The sequence below is a fragment of the Thamnophis elegans genome, chromosome 11 (assembly GCF_009769535.1).
Source record: "Thamnophis elegans isolate rThaEle1 chromosome 11, rThaEle1.pri, whole genome shotgun sequence".
Classification (NCBI taxonomy): domain Eukaryota; kingdom Metazoa; phylum Chordata; class Lepidosauria; order Squamata; family Colubridae; genus Thamnophis; species Thamnophis elegans.
The window spans coordinates 20,019,797-20,033,167 of record NC_045551.1 but is presented as its reverse complement, the minus strand read 5'-3'; the positions used below and the strand labels follow the sequence as shown (position 1 = coordinate 20,033,167).

The 13,371-nt window shown below is 40.2% G+C and overlaps 1 protein-coding gene across 6 annotated transcripts in view; it reads right to left on the bottom strand.

Moving 5' to 3' along the window:
• PHKA2 (phosphorylase kinase regulatory subunit alpha 2) overlaps positions 1-13,371 on the bottom strand; it is a 117,444-nt gene that overhangs the window by 79,839 nt on the left and 24,234 nt on the right. For 5 of the 6 annotated variants that reach the window (XM_032226969.1, XM_032226965.1, XM_032226967.1 and 2 more), the window contains 3 exons: positions 10,794-10,876; positions 9,534-9,614; positions 8,022-8,120 (listed from right to left, as the gene is read on the bottom strand). In XM_032226969.1, coding sequence (XP_032082860.1) covers positions 8,022-8,120; positions 9,534-9,614; positions 10,794-10,876 — 263 coding nt within the window. Of the gene's footprint in view, positions 1-8,021; positions 8,121-9,533; positions 9,615-10,793; positions 10,877-11,598; positions 13,311-13,371 lie in introns of those variants that run through there. The other variant, XM_032226970.1, reaches the window with a different exon arrangement.

Below are 13,371 nucleotides of genomic sequence, written 5' to 3'. Positions count from 1 at the left end.
GTAAGGAGGGCGTGTTGGGAGTAAGGGGAGAAGGAAGGTTTGAGGGGAAAGGGAAGTAGGAGGGGAGTGTTAGAGGGAGGAAAGGAAAGTTGGAGGGGGTAGATGGGGTGTATGGAGGATGGAAGTGTCAGGTGGGGTTGTGAATGATGAGTTGTGTTTTCTTTTTTATTTTGTTTTATTTTGTTTTATTTTTATTTTTTTCTTATAGCAAATACCCTGTATATAAGTGATTGTAAAATGGAATGTGAAAATGAATAAAATATATTAAAAAAAAAAAAAAAAAAAAGAACTGGGCCCTCTGTCTGAGCTCCTAGGAGAGCCAGGGAGGGGCACCTGGGCCTCTACCAGTGTAGGCAGCTTGCGGGGGGAGCGTGACCTGGAAGGGGAAGGGCTGATGGTAGCCCTAAATCTTCTTGTGGAGGCCCTGCTAACTCTACCCCCTTTAGCATGGGTCTCCTTCCTGGATGCCCTGGGGGTGCTTCTCTTGGCGGGGGACCTCCCTCTGGTGACCTGGGAAGCTCCTCTAGAGGTCCCCTCGCACGGGTCCAAGTCCCCTAGGGATCTAGGCCCAGCAGCCCCACTCCCTGCCGCCTCCGCCATCCAACTTACGATTCTGCGGATCACCCCCTCCTCACTCTCTGCCGGCTTAGCTGCTTTGCGCGATGCTCTTGTAGCTCGCGCTTCCTTCCCCAGCCGTCGACCTACGGCTCGAGTGCCAGCACGCACCGAAAATCCAGGCCCCTCTGCGGATCACCGGAAGAATGGAGGCTGCTCTAGGCCTCTTCCGGCCTCCTCAGTGCTTCTTGAGTGCTCTCGGCGACCGTAGAAGGTCTGCCGGCCACGCGCTCACTCACGTGATCCAAGATGGCAGATCTGAAGATGGCGGCCGCCGATCTGTGGCCCGATCTCCTCTGGGGCTTGAGAAGGACGAGAGATGATCCTGCAGGGCCTTCTGTCCTCCGTTGCCTGCAGGGGTCTTCTGGATCATTTGTAGCCGCTCGGATGAGCCACGCGGCTCAGAGATTGCTTCCCCTCTTACGCGACCGTCTGGCTGCCAGGGGAACGCGCTAGCAAGCAGTGAGGTTTGGAACGCTAGGCGCGTGGAGCACGAAGAAGGAAGGTGCAGCAATCCAAAAGGTGAGAAGCTAAAACAAAAAATCCTGTAAAAAAAATTCCTAAGTCTACGAAGTGAGGGAGAGTCAGGAAAAACACTCCTTCTGGGCCGGAGACTGAGGTTAATCTGAGAGGTCAGAAGGAGGAATGGAGGTGTGGCCTCAAGATTTACCTCAATCTCAAGGGCAAAAGGGCTGGGTTAATACCTATGTGTGACTCCTCCCATGCCTCACTTCGGAAACTAGACCAAATATATATAAGAAATATGTACATCTCTACAGAAACAGAGCACAACAATGATGAAAACTATCTTGAATGCATTTGGGTCCATATTAAATGGGAAAAAATGACATTGCCATAGGTCTATACTATAGGCCACCCAACCAAACAGAGGAAATAGATTAACTTTTTGTTAGTCACCTAACTAAGGTATGTAGGAAGCACATCACAATAGTAATGGGGGATTTTAACTACCCTGACATCAACTGAGAGACAAACTCTGCACCGTGGAAGATCCAACATGTTCCTAACAAACCTAGCAGACAACTTTGTTTCCCAAAAAGTAGAGAAGGGAACAAGGGTATCAGCCACATTGGACTTCTCACTAACAGAAATGAAATGATAGAAGGTGTTGAAGCTACAGAAACCTTGGGGGCAAGTGATCATGCAATATTGGAATTCAACATTATGCAAGCACAAGAAGTAGAACAAAGTCAAACTAGAGTCTTGGACTTTAAGAGAGTTAATTTCAATAAACTTAGAGAGAGCTTGGGAAGGATTCCATGGATGAGAATCCTCAAGGGGAAAACAACTCAAGAAGCTTAGGAAATTTTGAAACGTGAGATTATAAAAGCCCAGTCTAGCACAATATCAATGAAGAAGAAAAATAACAGCTCTCAAAAGAAACCAACATGGCTGCATAAAGAACTCTTTGACAAGTTGAAAGACAAAATTGCCAGGTATAAAAAGTAGAAAGAGGGGCAAATAACTAAGGCAGAATATCAGCAAAAGCCGAGCCTATAAAAATGAAGTGAGGAAAGCTAAGGCTCACAATGAACAAAGACTTGCAACAAAAGTAAAAAATAACAACAACAACAAAAGTTTCTTCGAACATGTTAAAAACAAGAAAAAAGTCAAGGAAACAATTGGTCCATTGCTGGGAGAAAGTGGCAAGAAGTGACAAGCAACAGGGAGAAAGCAGAACTACTTAACTCATTTTCTGCATCTGTCTTCACACAAAGGGGAAAAAACAGTCCAGCCTATCAAAAATAGTACCACAAAAAACAGATTAGGAACACAAGTTAAAATAGGGAAGAAAATGATAAGTGAGCATCTGTCTACCCTAGACGAGTTCAAATCATTAAAGGAACTGGCAGACGAGATCTCAGAACCACTGAACTATATCTTTCAAAGATCCTGGAGCACCGAGGAACTGCCAGAGGACCGGAAAGGAGCTGATATAGTTCCCATCTTCAAAAAAGAAAAAAAAAATAGATCCAGGAAACTACAGACCTATCAGTCTGACCTCACTACCAGGGAAGATTCTCGAAAAGATAATCAAGCAATCAATCAGCAAACACCTTGAAGCTAACAAAGTAATAACCAAAAGCCAACATGGGTTTTGTTGCCAGACTCATCTTATTGCATTCTTTGACAAAGTGACAAAAATGAGTGGACCAGAGGAATACTGTCGATATAATTTACTTCAGTAAGGCATTTGATAAAGTAGACCACAACCTACTATTAGATAAAGTAGAAAAATGTGGGTTAAGACAGCATCACCACCACATGGATTCGTAACTGGCTGACCAACCGCACTCAATGTGTAATTCTCAATGGAACTGCATCTACATGGAGGGAAGTATGCAGCGGAGAACCCCAAGGCTCTGTTTTGGGCCCAGTACTCTTCAACATCTTCATCAATGATTTGGATGAGGAGATAGATGGGGAACTCATCAAATATGCAGATGACACAAAGCTGTCAGGAATAGCCAACATTCTAAAAGATAGGCTTACGATTCAGAAGGATCTTGACAGACTTGAATATTGGGCGCTATCTAACAAAATGAAATTCAATGGTGAAAAAAGTAAAGTTCTACATTTAGGCAAGAAAAACAAAATGCACAGGTACAGTATATGTGGTACCTTGCTCAATAGTAGTAACTGAGAGGGATCTTGAAATCCTAGTGGACAACCATTTAAATATGAGCCAGCAGTGTGCAGCAGCTGCCCAAAAAACCCAACATAGTTCTAGGCTGCATAAACAGAGGGATAGAATCAAGATCACATGAAGTGTTAATACCACTTTATAATGCCTTAGTAAGGCCACACTTGGAATATTGCATCCAGTTTTGGTCACCATGATGTAAAAAAGATGTGGAGACTCTACAAAGAGTACAGAGAAGAGCAACAAAGATGATTAGGGGACTGGAGGCTAAAACATATGAAGAACAGTTGCAGGAACTGGGTAGGTCTAGTTTAATGAAAAGGAGGACTAGGGGAGATATGATAGCAGTGTTCCAATATCTCAGGGGCTGCCAAAGAAGAGGGAGTCAAACTATTATCCAAAACATCTGAGGGTAGGACAAGAAGCAATGGTTGAAAACTAATCAAGGAGAGAAGCAACTTAGAGCTAAGGAAAAATTTCCTGACAGAACAATTAATCAGTGGAACAACTTGCTTCCAGAAGTTGTGAATGCTACAACACTGGAAGTTTTTAAGAAGATTTTGGATAATCATTTGTCTGAAATGGTGTAGGATTTCCTGCTTAAGCAGGGGGTTGGACTAGAAGACCTTCAAGATCCATTCCAACTCTGTTATTCTGTTCTATTCTATTCTATTCTATTCAGAAAAATAATATGGCAAAGTGGCAGATTTGAAAATAAAGAAAAAATGAAAATACTAGTCAAAAACGTTACAGATAAACAGAAAAATGAATTGGTTAAAAAAATAAAACTTCAGGTGGTGAAGAAAGTAAAATATTTAGGAATCACAGTAAGATGTGCAACAATATACTAGAAGATAATTATACAAAATTAACCCAACAAATTAAATGAGATCTGGAGAAGTGGAAGAACTTGAAATTATCGATGCTAGGAAAAATAGCCACTATAAAAATGAATATATTGCCAAAATTAATTTTTGAATGAATGAATATATTGCCAAAATTATTTTTTTTTGTTTCAAACAATTACTATAAAATTAGACATTTTTTTGATGAATTGAACAAATTAATTTTAAAATATATTTGTTAGGGGAAAAGAGCAAGAATAAATTGAAAATACTGCAAGAATCTAAAAACAATGGGGGTTTGGGGTTACCAGATTGGGAGCTTTATTATCAGGCATTGGTACTTAACTGGTTGAAAGAGTGGATAAATTTGAGACATAGAAGATTGTTACTATTGAAGGGACATGATCTTCAACTGGGGTGGCATGCTTCTTTGTAGTATGAGAAGAATAAAATACACAGATATTTCCAATGACATTATGTAAGAAATGCACTGCTTTTAGTGTGGGAAAAAGTTAAAACAAAAAATTATAGGAAAATATCAGTCTGGCTTTCTACAATGGAAGCACTGATACATCCAAATGTTATTAACTTGGAAAGAATTGTAACATATAAAGACATCTTAAATGAGTGGTCACCAACTGGTGGTCCGTGTGAAAATTTTAGTGGTCCGCAGAAAAATCTGGACATTATTTTCATTTTTAACCTTTTACCTTACCATGTTTTCCCAGAACTTATTTTTTTTTAGGCTTGAAAATAAGCAGTTGGGCTTATTTTTGGGGAGGTCTTATGTTTTTTGAGGTGCAGGAGACAGCGAGCACAATCACTCCTGGCTGCTCTTGATCATTCATCAAGAGAATAAGTGTTCTGTTACGATTTTCTTGCTTATTTTAATTTTTTTTTATTTTTTATTTTCAAAACAAACACAACACAAAGAATCTTCCTTCTTTACATACTATAGAAAGTGTATCAGTTGGTTACAAAACACTTTCGTGCATCTCTTCCACAGTCATCAACCATAATACATATTAACTCAAGTATTTTAACTCAGATATATTTATACATATTACCATCATCATACCTCCATTTTCATTTGACTATAATTGTTCAAACGTCCTTCATCATAAAATATACCAAGATTTAATACATAACCCATACTGGTATTTCATTTACTATTTCTAAAAATCCTCCAATAACACTGAATCCTTATGTCCTATTCTAGCTAAACATCCAAAATATTTAGTAACAAAATTTTCTAATCCTCCTTTCTAAATCACTGTTTACAATTTACATCCAGTTTCCTTATGTTTTATATTTATATTTATATATTATTTATCATACATACATACATACATACATACATACATACATACATACATATTAGTTCTTTTTTTATTAACCTTTATATATAATCAAAAAGATTTCTAATCTTCCTTTCATGGGTACCATTCAATATTCATATCCAGTTATTACTTATCATAACACTACACATGTATACATTATTATCATTATCAATTATTTATTTAACTATATCTATTGTCACTAAATTTCACTAAGTTTAACTAGTTTTAAATTATACACTTCCATCTATCAACCTGTATCTTTCCAATAGCAAAACAGTCTCATGTCTTCTGCCATTTGTGGTATCAGTCCTCTAATCATCTCTTTAATCAAATTTGTATGGACTCCTCTTAGCAACTCATTGCTTATTAAGTCTCTCGTGTAATTTCGATGCCCTTCTTCTGTTTCCTTAATCAGCTGATCTTTAATTGTCAGTGGTGTTATCAATGATGTTGCTAATAAAATTTCTCTCTTTAAATCCATAAATTCTTTTGTTTTTTCTTCTTCTGTATCTTGCCATCTGGGGTAGAGTTCCCCTCCATTTAATTCCTCTTTCAGTGTTCCACTCTTTCCATTTCCAGACACAAACCAATCACCATAGATATCAGCAGATTAAATTTCTTTATGGTCATTTTCCTCTTCAGTTTTTAGGACTCTAACCTCCACTTTTTCCACTTGATAAACATCTCCAACTTCTTCATCATATTTTACTGTTAGATGCTCTAGGTTTTCCAACCTCTCCGTTCTCTCAAATGTATTTGATAATTTCTGAATTTTTAACAATATCTTTTGCAGGCTTAAATTTTCTTTCTGCTGTTGAAGTTGTGCCAGTTGTGACAAACACTGCTGCTCTGGCTTAGAAGGTTTTTACAAGATTAAGCATAAATTCACAATAAGGTGTTTTTCACTTTTCTCTGGTTTAAGGCTATACTTCAAAGGAACATCTGTATGCTTTTCTTCTTTTCATTCTCTATAAACAAACGGGGAGACCTTGAAGTGCTAAACCAGAATAATCAGTGAGGAAAGTAAGAGTGTTTTGTTTCCAATATACAAACATCCAGCCTCCGAGCAACAGCGTTTTTCTTTCCCTCTGTTGTAACAATTTTCTTTGTTTCCTTTTGTATCTTTTTTATATTCCAAGTTAAACAAAAGTCAAATTCTTGAATGAGTTAGAGAAGAAAAGGGGGAAAACACCCACAGTAGTGAAGAAGTAGGATTTTAGTCCATAGGTTACAAAGAATAATAATAAAAGAGAAAAAAAATAGAAGAAGAAAACTTAATCCATTCATTTTAAAAGGCTTGCATAAATTCCATCCATGAACGTAGCATTTAAAAAGTAAGATAACCCACTGTCCAAAATCATTCAAAGCTTAATTCCGCCGCTTATTTCTTCTGTTCTCCAATTTAAATTAATTTTAACGTTTTTATATGCAGTCTCTTTTAAAACGGTAAAAATTCCTCACCAGCTGGAAACACTTTCTCTTTCCGTATTCTTCCGTTTTGGAGCCACCCCGACTTCCATCAGCCTTGGCTGGATTTTTTGCCGCTGGCTTGAAGAACTTCTCTTGCATCGATCAGGGACTTTGCAATGTCCCTGAAATCAGCAAGACATATTCTTCCTGTTCACCATCTCTGCAGGATGGTTTAGGTCCGACTGGACCACCCAGCGGCAAAAGTATCGGCTGCGGTCTCAGAGCATCGAGACCGCACATCCATATTGTCGCGATGTTGGCTCCTACTCCGCTTATTTTAATTTTTATTTCTAGTCTGTCTTTTACAGTTATGTTTTGGGTAGATTGGGTTATAGTTTCCTTTTGTGTAAAGACTGATGTAAAGAAAGAGCTAAGCACCTCTGCTTACTCTCTACTATCTGTTGTTTCTTTGCCATCTTCTTTCTTTAGTGGATCAACTGTTGCCTTGAATTTTTTCTTGTTATTTATATGTTGAAAGAAACTTTTTTTGTTATCTTTGACTTTTGTTGCAAGTCTTTGTTCATTTTGAGTCTTCTTTGAATATCAGTCTTTGATATTCTGCCTTAGTTATGTGTCTTTCTTTCCATTTTTTGTACTTATTCTTTTTGTCTTTCAGTTTATCAGAGAGATCTTTGTGCAACCATGCTGGTTTCTGCTTGGATTTCTTGTTTTTCTTTTTCAGTGGTATTGTGCTGGATTGGGCTTTTATGATAATATTTTTCAGAATTTCCCAAGCTTCTTGAGTTGTTTTCCCCTTTAGGATTTTCATCCAAGTAATTTTTCCCAAGCTCTCTCTCTTGAGTTTGTTAAAATCAGCTCTTTTAAAAGAGAAACTGGCAATAGATCTGGGAGACAGATTATATAAAACTGATTATAATTAATCCTTCAAGTCATGTACCAGATGCTGCTTTCAAGCATGGAAGGTGAACTGGAGAATATAAACTTTTCAGAATTCATGAAAGAAAATTCATCTTTCTCTCCTCCATCCCCCTATCCCCTGACTTCACATAAATTGTTTGGTTAAGAGCTTTAGATGGACTTCGTTACAGTTTCTTGGATATCCCAATGAAAAAGACTCATATTTACCTGACAATGTTCAACTTCATCTGGGAGCACATGAATAACTGACTTATGTCCTCCTCCAGCTCCAAACAGGTCCAGCTCATCAATTGCTTCCAAAGCAGCCTTCAGAAAAACATTTGTCAACTCTCATTACTAGTAAAAGAAATATAACTCATATGCCTGTATCCCTGAGCCTGCTTGGTGTAGTGGTTAAGGCAATAGGCTAGAAACTGGGAGAGTGTGAGTTCCAGTCCCACCTTAGGTACAAAGCTAGATAGCTTTGGGTCACTCCTTCTCTCTGAGTTTTAGAAAAGAAGCAATGAACATAGAACAGAAAATAATAGAACTGAAAGGGATCTCGGAGGTCTTCTAATCCAACTCCCACCTCGAGCAGGAGACCCTATATCATTTCAGAGAAATGGTTGTCTAGTCTCTTTTTGAAAACCTTCAGTGATGCAAAGCAAAGCATTTCTGAATGGCAAAGCATTTTTGAAGAACCTTACCAAGAAAACTTTAGAGACTGGTCCAGGCAGTTGTCAGGACTCACAACTGACTCAAAGGTAACCCTTCCTCCAAAGAGTATCTCTGTATAAATTTATGTAAAGGTAATTTCAATTTGGATGAATTTCTCCCATGTAAGTGAGCATATGGGTACAACCTGATATGAAATAGTTTATGCTTAAACTATTAAAAATAATTCAGTATTAAGGCAGTGCTTAGCATTCCAAAAGAAATATTTTGCAACAAGCAGGCATGGGTTTAAAGCATTTATTTTCAGATCACTAATGCAATCAGAATAATGACCATCAGAACCAATTTTCAAAACAGTTGCACAAGTCTTCCAATCAACTGAGATGTATTAACACAAAGGAAAGACTTCATCCACAGTCCTGTGCACTGTGAAATCAATTTTTAATGCTTTATTATATTAAATGTTTTCCAATACTTAATTTTAAGTATATATTCATAAAATTTCATAAAAACAGGTGGATCTAGAAATGATCTTGTCTTCTTCAAAGTGATTTAATTTAGTATCTTTATACTATCCCTGGCTGATATGTACTACCATATAGTTTTAATAAAAACAAGCCAGTTTATATTGCGGTATATTAGCACGAAATCATCATTAAATTGTACCTGGTCAAAAATATGAATTACAATCCCTTTGGTCAGTTGCAAAAGGATCTATGGTTAGTAATACGTCTATTCATCTTGGGACTTTGATCCTGCAGCTAAAGATGGGCAGAATCCAGTTTGTTGATTTCCCTATCCCCAAAACCTCAGTTGTTCTTATCCACTGGTTTGTTTGCACATATTTTATTTTCACATCCAGAAAATTAATCAAGATCCTTATCAAATCAGTAACAAATCTATCAGTTACTACAGTACTTTTTGATTTCAAGATTAGAAATAAACAGGTGAATACTCAAAAATAAGCTTTAAGTTAAATCTATAGGTATAGGTCTCTAAGTTTCAATTAATTTACAGGTGGTTATAATTATTTCTGATTTGTTTATAAAAAACAAACATTCCTACTTTTGCCATTCCAACAGAGCTTGCATTCAACTCAGGAATGCCCTGGTTTGTCTTGTCACCACGTTCCCACATGCCATAATCCTGAAACAAAAAAAGAAAAAAAGAGCAAGGGCATTTTAAAAACACAGATCCAAAAATATGCAGAAACTGTATTAGATTATTGTAAACAACATGGAGCTGCCAACCAAGTCAATCAATTTGAAAATTGTCACTTTATAGGCTCTAGTTCAAAATTATGTACATGAATGTTTGCATGAGGAGATGAAAAATATTTCTCCTCAAAGACGTTGGCTCCCCACATTCCATAAACTTTAGGATAAATGCTCTGAGAAAAGAAGAAAAAGGAAAAAGAAAAAGAAAGGAAAGGACAGATGGAAGCAGAATCAGAGCTTGGTTATGAACATCCTCAGATTATCTCTTTTCAACCAGGCTCTTCACAATGAACATGGGGAGAGTCAAAAGCTTATTTAGGAAGGCTATAAAGATTGGTTTAGCTAGGCCAGGTGTTGGCAACCTGCGGCCCAAGAGCCGCACGAGGCTCTTTGACCCCTTCCTGTGACTCCCTGCTAACCCCGTCGCACGATCAGCTCTCCGCTCTGAGAAGGCATGAGACCTCTCCCCAGAGCCATGTGGCTGAAGCGCCCCTAGCATTTTCTCCGCACTGTCTGCGACCAGCTTCTTTATGCGATTCTGCATCCTTTGCTGGCAGCTCAGCGCCAGCTGCAGTCCCCTGTGTATTGGCTCAGGAAGGAGGGGAACGGGGATCAGCAATTGGGGAATGGGGGCGTGTCATGTGACTGGGTGGGAGTGACGTTGAGTTGGCCACACCCACCTAGGTTTTGTGGCTCCCAGTGTTTGCTGTGGGAAATGGATCCAAATAGCTCTTTGAGTGTTTAAGGTTGCAGACCCCTGAGCTAGGCTGACTATATGGATTTTATTTGGAATTCTTTGATTGTTACATTTTGGTTTGAGAAAATATAACATTTAATATGCAAGATTGCATAGTTACATAGTTACACCTTGTATTCCAGAATTGGAACAAGATTTGTGGTATTCTACATTTCTGGAATTTAGACAGCAGGACCCAAAGAATGTTCCTTTCTATTTTCCTAGAGCTGGGCTAAAGATGTCTTGGGTAAAGTAGCTAAGAACTCTCAAACTTTAGAGATTAAAAAGGATAAGGCAATGACTATCATTATTAAGTGGGGAGATTTCAAATTATACAAAGTTTGGATATGGAATACCCATGAAAATACTTACAGCAACTTTATAGGCAGCCTCAATGTAAAATACAAGATTCTGTATAAAGGCCACTTCATCAAGTGTGAAAATAATACGCAATCCTAATGAAGAAAGAACCATTATTAAGACATTCAACACAAATCACATACAATAAAATGGGCGTACCTGATACGCCCCTTCTCTGGTCGGTGGAGACATCATCCAGACATGGAACTCTGTCAGTATCCAATAGGACTGAGTCTACCAGTTGAACACGCCCTCCGTGGTAGCTCCTCCCATCTTAGACGAAGGTGCAATTGTAGACTGCTGAGTCTTAATACTCAAGCAAAAAAAGGTGAGATCCCACCTTGTTAACAAAAAAAATACACATTACACATGGCAACAGGGTGGGGCTGGATGATGTCTCCACCGATCAGAGAAGGGGCTTATCAGGTATGTAATCAACGCCCATTCTCCTAATAGATGGAGACATCATCCAGACATGGGACATACCAAAGCCAATTCTGTCCCACGGGCGGGCTTAGTATGAGGACTCAGGCGTCCTGGGCAGACACAACACATTGTAATACTCGCCGTCCAAATGCAGCCTCCACCGAAGCATATCTGTCAAGCCTATAGTGGCGAATGAACAGAGATGAAGTAGCCCTACATATCTCCTCCAACGGAGCCTGGGAAGACCAGGCTGCTGAGGTGGCCGCACTGCGAGTGGAGTGTGCCATGATGTGGGGTGGAATTGGAAGAGATAGAACAATGTAGGCTCTGGAAATTGCTGTCCGAACCAAACACCCAACTTCCATAGAAGAGGCCTTGGATCCCTTCTTACCTCCCGGTTGAAACCGGACAAAGAGAGCCTCCGAGCGTCGGAAATCGGCAGTTCTCGATATACACTCGGAGAGCATGTCGCCCATCGAGATAATGCCACTTACATTCAAGCCTATGTGATGGGTTAGGACAGAAGTCGGGAAGCACTAACTCTTGCGCTCTGTGAAAAACCGAGTTTGCCTTGGGTATAAATGCCAAGTCCAGATGGAGAACAACCCTGTCCGGATGGAAGGTACATAAGTCTTGCCTGATTGACAGGGCTGCCAGCTCAGAGATCCGCTTAGCCGTAGTGACCGCTATAAGAAAAATGACCTTCATCATGAGATAATGCAAGGTGGTCGAGTAAAGAGGCTCAAACAGGGCCTGTGTTAAAGAGTCCAGAACCTTGGAGATGTCCCAAGAAGGGAATCTATGGACAGTAGGGGGCTTGAGGTTAGTAGCACCCCTGAGAAATCGCAGGATAAGCGGTTGGTGGGATAGTGGTTTTGACATACTGATGGACATAACGGATGACAAGGCCGCCACCTGACGGCGGAGAGTGTTCAGAGATAGTCCCTTGTCAAAACCCTGCTGGAGGAACTGAAGAACGTTAAGGATGAAGCCTGCAAGGGGACAATATTTTGCCGCTGGCACCAGGTGGAGAATTGTATCCAAGTGGCATCATAAATGCAGTTAGGAGGCCTGAATCGTCCAGATGACCTCAACTGAGAGATTGGCAGCCATTAGAGTCTCCCGCTCAATCTCCAGGCGGTGAGACAAAGCCAAGAAAGGTTGGGGTGCCTGAATGACCCCTGCAGGAGCAGAGAGCTGATCTGGGGCAGCTGCCACGGAGGAGTCACAGATAGGTTGAGCATGTCCGCGAACCAGGGTCTGCAAGGCCAGTAAGGAGCTAGGAGAATCAGCTCTGACTGCTCTGTTAACATCTTCCGAATTACATGTTGAATCAGAGGACTCAGAGGGAACGCGTATAGGAGCCCTTGGGGCCACCTGCACCATAAGTGTGTCGATGCCCTCAGCCCGTGTGTCACATAATGCGTGAAATACCTGGGGAGTTGGCTATTGTCCTGTGAAGCAAAGAGGTCCACAATCGGCAGGCCGTACCTGTCCGATAACTGTCTGAAGACTTTTCGATGAAGACTCCACTCCGTCGGGTCGATCTGCATTCGGTTGAGGTTGTCTGCCTGAATGTTGCGAATCCCTGAAATGTGCTCTGCACAGAGAAATAGGAAATGTCCCTCCGCCCATGACCCCAGCTGGAACAATAAACTCATTAGTTGTTTTAACCGTGTCCCCCACTGCCGGTTGATATGTGCTTTTATGGCAGTGTTGTCCGTAAGGACGAGTACATGCACATTGGTCACTATGTTTTGGAAACGGAGTAGCGCGAGATAAACAGTCTTCAACTCCAACCAATTTATGTTGTTTTTCAGGTCGGAGTGAGACCAAAGTCCCTGTGCTACATGGTTTTGTATGTGAGCGCCCCAATCCAGGAGACTTGCATCTGTGAGAGTGATGCATTGAGGCTCCCGAAAAAGGGTGCATTGAGCCAGGATAGGGGACAGCCACCACTGTAGGGATTTGCTTACCTCTGGAGTGAGGCGTACTTGGAATGTTGAACAGCTGCAGTTGGACTTTTGATAGGAAAACAAAAACCACTGCAGATGACAGCTGTGGAATCGAGCCCATGGCACTATGTGGAAGCTCAAGACCATCTTCACTAACAACTGCGGAAGTTGGAGGAGTGGAACCCTCTGTTGTCATTTGGTGGACGAAA